This window comes from Atta colombica, unplaced genomic scaffold (assembly GCF_001594045.1).
Source record: "Atta colombica isolate Treedump-2 unplaced genomic scaffold, Acol1.0 scaffold78, whole genome shotgun sequence".
In the NCBI taxonomy this organism is placed as follows: domain Eukaryota; kingdom Metazoa; phylum Arthropoda; class Insecta; order Hymenoptera; family Formicidae; genus Atta; species Atta colombica.
Window position 1 is genome coordinate 692,359 of NW_017259570.1, and position 13,148 is coordinate 705,506.

A 13,148-nucleotide genomic window follows, 5' to 3' on the forward strand; every position below is an offset into this window, starting at 1 on the left:
TTTTTAGAACAGGCCTATCTCTTTTTTTGAGTATTCAATTTAAAATATTCAATTTAATCCTTACAAGATAAGAAAGCCATTAAAATGGTACTGTAACAATGTTACATTTTGAGACAAGTGGGGAATGTAATAAAAATAATGAATTATAATAAATTTTGCTCAAAGAAAAATTCTGTAAGATTGTGAAAATAGATCCCTGCCTCTAAAGGTTAAAGTAATTTTTTTATTATTAGTTTTTGCGAATTCTTATTAAGAAGCTTCTCTGCCATTCAGAATTAAAATTAATATTTTATAATAAGCCATTACCTAAGCTTAAGCCATAAAAAATTGACCAATTACAGTCGAATGTGAGAAAAATAATCGATTATGATTAGTCAATTATGGCTTGAGAGTTAAGCTTAAGTAACGGCTTTTAGAAAAATAATATTCACTTCAATGAATGTCAAGATCAAAAAAACTGAAAGAAGAAAAAAGGAATCTCGAAAGAGTTTAAATATTTGATATTTTAATATTAAGCATTTCTCTTTTCGTTTCTAAAAGAACATCGGAAACTTCATTCCTCCATCCTTCTCAAATCTTTCACCTAAAAAGCCTCATTAAAAATGCTCTTTTACCTCACTCTAACGGTAATTCGCGGCGGGAAACGCGTCTCTGTTTCTTGACCTGCCCGCACTCAGCTGATCATTTGTCCTATTCGCACCGGCCACGTCGGTATTGAGGGAGTCAGCCGAAGAGAGTAGACGAGAACGAATGAACAAACGTCGACGACGACGACGACGACGACGATGATGACGACGACGACGACGATGATGACGACGACGACGACGACGACGACGACGACGACGACGACGACGACGACGACGACGACGACGACGACGACGACGACGACGGAGCCGCGTCTGCGCGTCCCGACGCCATCGTCGGTGGGTCGGTTGGTCGGTCGGTCGGGGGTATTGATTTTCCATGTCGTCATGTGTGAGTGTGCAGTCGCGCGCACACGCGCTGACCGTACACATACACGTATACAATGTATACACGTAAATTCACACATACATTTGCCGCAACGACCGGTACACCGCGGCACGGCTGCCAATCCGCCCGCGGAATTCCGCAAAGTCTCTCCTCGGCGTCGTCGTCGAATGGTATCCTTCAGACTACCTCGTCGTCACCTCGCGAGGGCTTCCATTCGTGATCTCGTTCGAGAAAGGTGACATTATCTCGAGTTCCCTGAGTTCATTTGTTCGTTCATTCGTTACCGGCTTTGCCGTCGCGCGGTCGTTGAAGGAGAAAAGTTCTAATAGACAGTGCTCCGACGTGACGTTGTCACTCCCACCCTGCTTCTCATCGTCTCCGAGGGGAGAGGATGGTCTCTGGGTAGACGTGACTCCACGAGGACGGCATTTCCATTTTGTCAGGTCTTGACGAACGTCACGTCCGGTACCGCACACCGCGTATTCACCACGTAGGGATCCAAACTTCTTCGTGCAACCGCATCGTCCTCTCCTCGCGGAACTGACGAGGTCTGATCTCGTACTCGTTGCTTGCGTGTTGCAGGCTGCGGTAAGCGGTTCGCCCTTCTGGTCTCGGCGAACATCCAGAAAGCGGCGTCGCACCGTCGCCGGTATCCTGAGGGGCCGGTAGGCAAGAAGGCAGATTCGCCGAGAAGAAGAGGAAGACCGTTGCCTGGCATCTAATTCCCTGTCAGGCACCAGATCACCAGCCGGCGATGCCTGCACCGACGTCAGCGGCGGGTGCGGCCGAGGGCGGCCCGCCCCGCACCGAACTACAGGAGTTACAGCTCAAGGCCGGTCAGACTACGGATGAAGTGAGTTGAGATATATTGATATTGTATATGTATACAGATACATGTATGTGTATATTTTATGTGCGTATATACATTCACGCGATGTGACATCCACGAGGATTTACGACGTGGGGATTGAAATCAATGTAGTTTCGCTGAAACTTCGAATTCCGGTTTTAATCGCGCGAGGATAAACTCTCGTGTTTATCCGCGACAATAGAAAGGCGACAAATCAGCGTAAAATCCTCTCTCGCGTATCTGCGCTGTCGGCGCACGGCAAACTTATCGAATAGAAACATCTTGTAGATCTTTCACAATTTTCAGCACATGCGTTATTAAGCGTCTTAAATTGACTTATTTATCTATGTATAATTAATTCAAGATAGCTAAAAATAGTAATTTATTTACGAAGCCATTATTGCATGTTTTATTCATATTTCTCTAAAAGTAATCAATGTTATTCTTAATTCGAAGAATCCTTTAACTTTAATCATTTTTAAGAACTTATTTAAATAACTAATTTATTAATAATACAATGAAATCGATTTTTTCGAATAAATTATATTTATTCGGAAAAAATGAGAAAAAAAATGATTGCCATTATCATAATTGAACTATAATTAGACCTTTTCGATGTCAACTGTATATTTTTTGATAGAATTGCAAATATGATTATTATTCTTAACATTTTAACAGTAATAAAAATAAAACTCTTAGCCATAATTATATTACCATTCAATTAGAGTCACAAACACTTTTCTCTCAGCTTACATCTTTGTAGCACAAAATTACTGGTGTATTGGAATTCAAAAGAAATCGTACTTGTGTTCTCTAAATTTGAATCAGGATAGTCACTAATTATTCAATAACATACTTGGCACTGTATTCAATAACATAATCAGTGAAATTCAACTAAAAGAGGAAGAATGTTTGAGCATTATATAATTAAAATACTGATATTTGCATGTTAATTTTAATCTTCCAATACCATATTCATTGAATTTATGCACTAAAATAAGGTTAATTAAATCACATAATAAAGATTAGCTAGGTTAGGGATCTCGCATCTCATTGATTATCATTGGCACTGATATCAATGATTATCCACTGATTCAGATTTAGGGAATGCCTTTTCTTGAAAAATAATCTAGCATAGCGCGAGAAAAAGTATCAGGGACAAGATAGTATAATTGTAGCTCTTCTGAAAAAATTAAAATTTTAAAACACATTCGCGATTCCTCAGGTCACACGTGTGATAACCGGCGTAATCGACTTTGTTTCAGTCTCTGGAGAGCACAAGGCGTATGCTGGCGCTATGCGAGGAGGTGAGTCTATCCCTTTCGGCATTTGTTCCTTCCTTTTATTTGCGCATCGACCCCTCGATCCTCTCTCGATCGTCTTCGAGAATCCCGCGTCGGTGCACCATCCCCATATTCTTCTATGAATCAAATCCCGTGTAGCGGCCCTCCCGCAACCCTTTCATTTAGTCCCCCGTAATCTCCTCAAAACCTTCGAACAACCTCGAACCTCCTCCTGTCTCTGTCTCGTAAACTAGGAATGATTTTCATCGACGAATCGTTATACGCGCTACTGCAGCAAGACAGGCGCCACTGCTCGCTTGGAGTTCCACCTCGAACTGCTTTGAAATAAAAAGAGAGAAAAAGAAAATGAAAATAGCAGCAAAGAGAAAAAGGAGTCGTGCCAGAGAGAGGTGGGCAAAGTACTATTTCGATTAACCGGTCAAGTGGCGAGTACCTCGATCCCGATCGATTCGATTCACATAATTCGCATTGTCGAGGTCTAGCTAATAGACCGTGAAGTAGACGTGAAATAATATCAAGTACGAAGCGGTTGAATACGTAGCCTCGACCGATTAAATTTGAATCGAGAAGACTGACTAGGCACTATGAATCTCTTCAAATTAAATTTTCACTCCCTGACACTTTAAAAGATAGCGGTGTGAATTTAACATACGGTATCTATAATTCTCATTGGTGTGAAGCCAAAGCAATCTAGTCTTCTTTAGTGTTAATATTAATACTATGGGTTTTAAAAGGAATTTGAGATCTATAACATGTTGGTGTTAATATTAATAGTTAATTAATAATAATGTTAATATTAATATATGGTGGATATTAAATCCACACCGATACTTTTTATAGTGGAGGTTTCTATAATAATCTAATTTACCTGATCGCGCGAGGCCATCAAAGGACCAAGTCTCGCACATCTCATCCTTTTTATTTTTCTCACGGTTTCATTAATAATAGATAATTGACGTACTGACGAACGCCACTTGACTGGTTAAACATTCTTAGCGGGCGCGCCGATTCCGTTTTGCACAAGATTCACGTCGGCGAGACAACCTCCTGCGGGATCTCCAAGTCGCGGGTGGAGGAGAGAAAAGCTTCGTGGGGGCTGTGTGTACAGAGGGATACGGGGAGGATTGCAGGTGACGTCGAGGACGTGGGCAAAAAACGTGCGATGTTTTCGAAGTAGTATTTTATCCAGCTCTGGCGTCACACACGGAGGCGACGATTCCAGCGGCGTGTTGCGGTTTGAACGTATAAAGCAGAGAGGGTAAAGAGGATTCGTTTCGCGACGAACGAGTGGAGTGGGTTCACTCCTCACAGGGGAAGGGAAGGGGGACAACGAACCCAGTGCCTGCGATCTTAGAATCGCGAGAAGAAAATCAAAATAATAATAATAATAATAATAAAAGAAAGAAAGGAAAATCGATCGGGGGAGAACGGAATGATCGCGCGAGGAAAAATTTGTAAGACGACGCATCGACGCGCTCCGAGAGACGGCGAGGCGCCACACGAACGTGCGCAAAAGACGGACTTTTCTCGTCCCTTTTGTCGAATAAACTTTCATAATTACAAGGGATGGTTCAGACTGGGACTCTGAAAGATACATCGTGAACAATGTACGGTGTTTCGTTAAGCTCTGAAAATATATATAGTAGATATTGTGTCTTTCATTTATGATGATTTAGTGTAAAACAAAGATACAAAGACCACATAGAAATTACCACATAGTCATTTAGTTTAGTAAGTTTTGAGATAAAGATCAAAGAAGTACCACATAAAAATGTAGTCATTCGTTTTAATAACTGGAAATAAATTCTAATACTATTCTAATGTTGTTACTAAATCTGGAGGATTTTTGAAAAATTGAAAATATGGGAACTGAACCATCCTACGTATGTTTTTGTTCGTTTTCGATGTACTTTTTATTGCCCAAGGTATTCCAAAACTGTCGCATTTCCCTTCATTTTTTTCTAAAGAAGATTTTTTCTAAAAGAATCTTGTTCTTTATTTAAAGAAACGAATACGAGGAGAGGAAAATAAAAATGACATTTTTTTTGTTGAACAGATTTTATTTTAATAAAAAGAAGTTGCAATATTCTCAAAATGTTTTACTGTTTCAATAGAAAGCTTACAATCAAAATTTTCCCAAGACAAAATCTATTAAATTATCAAAGAAGCTTAATTTGTCAAAGAACTTTCTTAAATGAATATCCGGTAACATTAAAGTGCTACATTGTACCGGATGTGCTAGAAAAAGCAATCTGAAAAGAATTTCGAATTATTTACCTAAAGAAAGGAATTTTCCAACTAAATTGATTTGGTTTTATAGTTGTTCTATATATGTATATTAGAGAATGTTGAATTTTCAATTAAAATATCGATTTAATACTTTTTTTAATTACACATAAAAGAATTCAAGGAAATATCGTTTAATACTCCGACTAGATTGCTTTGACTTCATTTTATAGTCGCTGTATATAATAAGAGAATGCTATGTGGATAATTTTCAATTAAAATATTCTTTTTTTTTTTAATTATGCATAGAAGAATTCAAGGGAGGACTGTTTAATGATCTGCGAAAGAAAGCGCAGAACTTTTTCATCGAAATTTTTCGAGTTGAGGGGAATGTTACGCGATAAGTGAATTAGATTTCGCTTCTCAAGTTTCGCATCGCTGTTGCGGAAGTGACGATGTATGAGTATCTTTTCGACTTCGCTCCGCGGAATTTATATCGATTTAATGTTCCACTCGCGTGTATTTTACAGTATTGCGTGCGTGCGTTCGCGCGTGTGCCACGACCGTGACAAAAATACGATCTGTCCGCATTCTGCAACTCTCCACGTTCTCTTTCCACGCATAATTAATTATTCGCTATCTATATGTCCGTACCTTCGATATCTGTTATACTATATTCTCGATACATATGTGTGTGCGCGTGTGTACATCTCTATATACACGAATGTACGCGTATATCTGTTTTTGTACATATTTACGGAGATGTTTGCTCTTCTTCTACTTTTAACTTACTATACTTGTCGAAGGAACGTACGCAACTGGCTTCCGTGATCTGATTCGTTCAATAATCGGATTATCGTCAAACCGACAACAGTTTGATCTTATTTGAGTATCGTATTTATTATTATTATTGACATTAGTGAATAATTATCAGTGATTGGCTTTTCTGAATTAAAAAGAGTTAGGAGATTATTTTTTAATTCAATGCAACAACATATCGATCTTTTTTTACAATCTCGTATCTCATTAATATTAACCTTTCGCTCGATTATTATCAACATAAATTTAGTATCTTTGAAGTAAAAGTATTTATATGATCTAAATTTTTCACAGTTTGCAATGCCATATAATATTTAGAATAGTGTAAATGAAATTACACGATTCTATAGCAAATTTTTACAATTGCATAATATTAGGAAAATTTCGAATTCGCTGTAATTTCGTTCATTTTATTCGCGACTTTCGCAAGAAATATTATAATGACGAGGCGAAAGAAGGTATCTGCTTGAATTTTCTTTACTTGCGGACGGAGAAGATCTGTCGAGGTCCTTGCGTCGTTCCGTTTCAGTTTCTCTCGCTGCTACTTATCTACCTGTGGCTGCACTAATAAGCACTGTGTCGCATTCTTCCGAGCACCGAAGACGTCCTTCGAATCATCATCGACCAAGAAAAGCGTACGTACACACACTCACAATGCGCAATGCGTCATCAACGTCACCTCGTGACGCGTGATAACGATCGCGTAAACAATTGATCGTTGCTCTTGATCGACCAGGAAGCGAATCGCAAACCGATAACATGAACTTCTGTGAGGGAATGGGAGGAAATGGTTTCGTAAAATATGTATTGGGGCTACGCATATTTCTTCTCGATGAGAGGAAAAGCTCCCAAAAGTCTGGCGCGAATTGCGAGAGAATTACGGTAACCGATCGGTCTTTATCTCCGCAAAACTTGATCATGATATTTTTTGTCACTATGAACGGGAATCAACTCGCGGTACACCCGCACATCTCTTTCGCATCAATTCCCATCAACGTAAGTTCTCTGCGCGATGGTGTGCGAGCGACAAGTTTTCGTTATCAATAATTCGTACTTGATACGAACGTTGATGTTACACGATTTTCTTAATCGTAATGAAAATTCTCGAGGATAAAATAATTATTTCAGAAAATGAAGAAAGCAAAAAAACTTTTAATAGAAAAATATGGGGGGGTTTATTATTTTTATCTCTATAAAGTAGATATATAAATACAATTCATAAAAATAAAGAAAAAAAATCACATTTAATGAAACTTTCTTGTTAATTTAAATATTTTTATAAATGCTTTTCTTATTGATAATACACGACATAATTTCTTATTTATTTACTTCCATAAATTAAGCGGCAAATGCATCTTATTGTGGGACAATTTTCCGCTGACTAACTTCGATTAACCTATTATTCGCCGACAGAGACTTCCTAATATTATATTGAGATATTGACTTCCTAATATTTATATTGATCCCGAAACGTTCTAAAACGTGTTAATTGCCAATTAACGCTAATATGATTTTATATGTAATATAGATAGATTACACGGAATTAACGTGCAAACTAATAAAATATGATATAATAATAATTATAGCACTAAATGATATTAGATACTAACAAGTATATAAATTATTACGAGATTAATATTTATTATAAAAATAATATAATTTATTATGATCGCGAAAATAACTCAGTGCTTTCATCAATTAATTATGCTTGCACACCGTCGATGCAGACAGGCGTATATATGTTTTCCTATTTTTTTTTCTTCTCATTATCACATATTTGCGAAGGGCAGTCTCTTCCTTTTTCTTATATGTATGTGCCTCTTTAATTGACATCGCGTACTATAATCGTTAGTTACTTATGTGTAGACAAGTAAACATCGATTCAACGATCAATGCTCCTCTTCGTCTTCCTTTGGACGAGATTGTAACGCGCAGGACTCGAAGACGCAAAGCAACGGCCCACTCATCGTGCTTTTGATGCATTAATTCCGGCAATTGTGTTATACATACTGTGTTATACATACATACGCGTTGTACTGTAAACGTAACGCAAACGATTGCGTTGTACAATGCAGCACGCGAATTATTCAATGACAGCGTCGAAGTTCGCGATAGCGCAGCGAGCGGAGAGAAGAATGTCGAATGCTCGCATGAAAAGAAAAAAAAAAAGAAGCATAAGAATTATCTTTCGCGGATGAAACTGCAGTTCGACTTTTCAGTCTTTAATCCTTTGCGCTTTCATGATCTTCTTCGTAAGAGCGAGATATGAGACACTCCATATTTCTTCTTTTAGAACTTGTCCTCTTTTTTCACGTCAAACTTCTTTTTTTTATTTCTTCTGAAAAAAATGATCTTTTGAAAAGGTAAACGAATGCCGATTCATACAAAAATGTATATTATTCTTAAAATTAATATTTAAATTTATCTAAAAGTGAAGCAATTAATGGTAGATAAAAAATGTTTTTTTTTTTAAGTGTTCTCTATTTTAAAAATATTCTAGTTCTTAATATTGATTTTTAGACAATTTGAGAAAATTATTTTTTTTTATTAATTCACTATTAAGTTGTATATTCATGATCGAAATTAAGATCAGAGTAGGTCTCTGTTTTTACTACGGAAGAATATGAATTATAATCTTTGTTTTGTACTTTATCTATTCGAAAGAGTATTTTATAAGAATGATTATCTCACATCTCGACGCATCAGTGAGAGTGCAAAGGATTAAAGCGCAAATAGATCTCGTGCGAGAAGGCTCTTCAAGATGCGATCATCGAGAGAGAGAAGGAGTTTGGTCCTTGCTAAGAGGAAGATCGACCATACTTAAAAGTAGCTCCCATCGAAACGAGATGTCCGAAAAGAGAAAAACAGCGAATACGGCTTAAAAAGAGAAAAGCGAAAAAAGAAAAAAGGAAAAGGAAAAAAGAATGAAGATATGAGGAAAGAAGGAGAAAAGCTGCGTCTGTATATGTGTATATCAAGCTGTTGCTACTCTTTCTCTCTCTCTCTCTCTCTCTCTCTCTCTCTCTCTCTCTCTCTCTATCTCTCTCTATCTCTCTTTCTCTCAATATTGTTTGTTGTTGGATGTTAATGTATGTGTTTGTATACGTGTGCGCGATGTGTGCCTGTGTGTGGTCTTTGCTTGCTTAATCCGCGATCTCTACACTTGCCTGTTCGATTGCCTATCCGCTTTAAACGAGATTTCAAGGATCGAAAGAATGATCAGCGACTGTTTTTCAAATTCAATACGATATGGAAAGTTTTATAAAAATTTTAAACATTTCAACATCATAAAGATTATAAATATTCAAGGAAAATTAGATATTTGCCGATTTTTACAATTTTATTATTTTAATATTTTTGTAAGTTAAAATGTTAGAGTAGTACAAGTTATTACAACACTAAAACGTTGATTGAAATGAATGGAAATTTTTAATTTATATTGTGAAAAGATAGTAATAATAATTATGCATTCTTTTTTCTGATAAAAAATTTTGTCATACATTTAAAAAAAATTATTTGTATATAAAGGAATATAAATAACAAAAATTTTGAATATATTTCATTGTAGTCGTTGCTGGTTTAGCTTTTGATTGATGAAATTTTGTTGCCTGCTCGCTTTGGCTGTTTGGCTGTCTGTCTCTGTCTGTGCGTGCGTGCGTGCGTGCGTGCGTGCGTGTGCGTGCGTGCGTGTGCGTGTGTGTGTGCGTGTGCGTGTGTGTGTGTGTGTGTATTTGCCTTTTTCCTCTTTGCAAACCTCTATTTACTTTTCCTCTTCAGTGCATCGTGCTATCGCTCTTTTTAGAAGCAGTCGTCACAGCTCAGTATAATCAATACTCAGTGCACTACATTAATTCACGCTATTTTACAAAACAAACATATCTTTCATCGATGTATGAGTTGTCCCAAAAAATTTTACAAACAAACTGATGATATGAACGAATCGATTTTTCATCGTGATTAAAATTTTATTTGAGCATCTAATAATTTATAAGGTAATGAAGAATTTTAGAAAACTATTATTGGAAAATTATTATTGCTTAGATGTGAAAGTTATTAAAAATTTATTTAAATAATTGTTATAAAGCTTACGTAAGCCTTTGTGCAATTTTTTACGAATGTACGACTCTATCATCCAGAAAAAAGTTTCTTCGATTTAAAGAAATTTTATTTCTATTCTCGGTTAAGGAAAAAATTTCTTTGATTTGAACATAATTTCTTTAAATCAAATAAACTTTTTAATTTGATTTCAAAAAATATTATTTAAATCAAAGAAATGACATTCAAATTAAAGAAATTTTTTTCTTTAACCATATAACAAAAAAATATTTCTTTGAATCGAAGAAACTTTTCTCTGGGTTTACAAATTTTGTTTTGTATATAAATAAAATGTTGAGGAAAGAAGTAATTAAAATCTTTGCATATTGCTTATATCTTGCTGATTTTCAATAATATGTTAATTAGTTCTATCATATATAATTTTTGCTAAGAAAAAACCAAATGCGACAAATAAAATATAACATTTAATGTAAACTTTTTTTGAGACAACCTGATCTTTGAAAGATATTCAAGCAATACTTGTTTAATCTTTTGTACCCGAATGTGTTGTAGCGACTTATTTGTATCATTAAAAATATTTATATTTAGTATATTGTGGAATGTGTGTGACACTTACATTTTTTTAAATAAATGTATATAACACATCGAGTACAAGGAATTAAATGCACTTAATGAACGAAGAATATTTTTTATTAATTTTTTTTATTTTTCTAATTGTTATTTCTTTTTTATTATTTAAAATTTATCTAAATTAATCTAGAATTTAGTGATCACGATATTTTATTTTTACCTTATATGCTCGTCACTTCGATATCGCCAATTTCTCACTCTTCACGTTTCCACCCTTATTTCTTATGCACTTCCACCATTATCCGCCGATATTTTTTTTTTTAATATTAATATGCACGCTTGTGCCTCAAGTCGAATGAGGAAAGGAGCAAAAATGAACAAATATCAACGAGTGAAAAATAAATTGTCAGAGAAAATCAATATCTTACATTATTCTCACAATATCGCCTTTATTTAACATGGCGTTTAATTTTTAAATGCGACTTATTCAAGTCCTATTTAATGATATCTTTTATTCGATCGCGTTCAATATTTTATTTGATGTGTTAATGATCGAATGAAATTAAAATCGGATATCCATGTTCAATATTAAATACGAATGCTCAAATATGAGTAATTATATAATATAAACGAAGTATTATTATAAGTATAAAAGAGGAAGTTGTTAAACATGTATAAAAATATATAGTCGCTTATCCTTTTCTCCTCCTCGAGTCATCGATCGTTTCATTCACTCGCTCATTTACTCATTCGCTGCCCCTTTATTCACTCTCCCGCCCCTTCCACTCCAATTACGTGTGCGTGTGTGTTTTACATTGCACTTATCCAAGTACTCGCAATCCTTTTTGAGTCCTGAAGTGTCTCGCGTTGGGATTTCTTGCCGAAATTTATTTCGAGTTTTGTATTAAATTGTATGTGTCTTATAAATTATTACAATCCTTATAATCCTTATCATAATTAGTATAAATTCGAATATAGTATTAATATAAAATATTACTTATCATTTTACGAGAAATAATTTAAATCTTAAATTATTTTTAATATATTTTAAGTATAATTTTTAGGTTTTCTTAAGCTTTCAAAAAAAATTTGTATACGTTATAATGTTCCTATTTGTATTTATAAACTTTTACGAGATACTCTCTTTTAGATTTTATTTTTTTTTTTTTAAATTAACATATTAATTTAATTATTAAATTTAAATATTATAAATTAAGCTAAATGTTATGAAATATTATTTTACTTCTTAGATTTCAAGATATTCGATTATGATATTTATACATAGAGATACGTTTTTTTTTTCTTTTATTAATTTCAAACCGTTGCTGCCGCGCGCACACATTCTTGACTCAAAGAGGCCCCGCGAAGCTTGTGATTTGCCTTGAAAAGTGTACTCCATACCCTGCGTTGTACCTACACTTTATTATATATCGTTCTTTTACTGGGTGTCCAAGAAATTCCCACCTATCACCCAGAAAAAAAAGAAACACTACAGACGTGGATCTCTTCGATTGCGCTCGATCTTTCTTTCGCTCTCGAAACGCGAGAAGAGCGCAGGGACGATCGGTGACGATCAAGGGATCGAACCTGTTCAGCCGAAAAACTCGTAGAATGTCACAAAAGGCAAAGTGTCCCTTCCCCCAATAAAAAGTCAAACAAAAAAAAGAAACAAAGACCGAAAGAAAAAAAAAACACGCGCTTTGTCAGAAGGAAGATATCCCGCCATGTGAAAACAAAAATTAACGCAAAAATAAACGCACAACAACGGCGACGACAGTTACAGCAACAGGAACAACATCTACAACAACTACAACATGAACAACAACAACAGCAACATCAACAATAACAACATCGCCATTGACCGATACAACATCAAGAACAACAACAACAACAACAACAACAACATCAATAAATCGACAACAAGCAACAACATGCCAACACGTTCGTACCGTCACACCGCGTATGACGGTACCTCGATCGGGCCCATACTTTTCTCTTCCAATTGCTCTTACTTGCCCTGCTGTGCCCACCTGTCTCTGCGTCGCGGGCGGGTATCGCGACAAACATATGCGATATATATCGACAATTCGCCAAGATGAACCCGACAGCGCGCTGCGCTATAGTTATTCTTCGTAATAGATAAAAAAAAAACAAGGAACAAAAAAAATTCAGAAAAGAGACCTCTGAAAAAGAAAACGAAAAAAACGAGAGAGGACCCGAAATACTTCTCACTCTGTCCCACTCTCTACGCGTGCCACCTCAACATATCCGGTCACAATGTCCATCTCTTATCTTGCTTGCCCAGTACCCATCACCGACTTGTCCGTTACATATATCTCTATATATATATA

General features: G+C 35.8%; 1 protein-coding gene across 4 annotated transcripts in view; it reads left to right on the forward strand.

The window, feature by feature from the left end:
* Window positions 1–13,148, forward strand: part of LOC108692678 (synaptosomal-associated protein 25) — a 52,694-nt gene that overhangs the window by 12,098 nt on the left and 27,448 nt on the right. For 3 of the 4 annotated variants that reach the window (XM_018201049.1, XM_018201051.1, XM_018201048.1), the window contains exons 2-3: window positions 1,555–1,825; window positions 3,088–3,129. In XM_018201049.1, the coding sequence (XP_018056538.1) occupies window positions 1,727–1,825; window positions 3,088–3,129 (141 nt within the window). In that variant the 5' untranslated portion in view covers window positions 1,555–1,726. Of the gene's footprint in view, window positions 1–1,411; window positions 1,463–1,554; window positions 1,826–3,087; window positions 3,130–13,148 lie in introns of those variants that run through there. The other variant, XM_018201050.1, reaches the window with a different exon arrangement.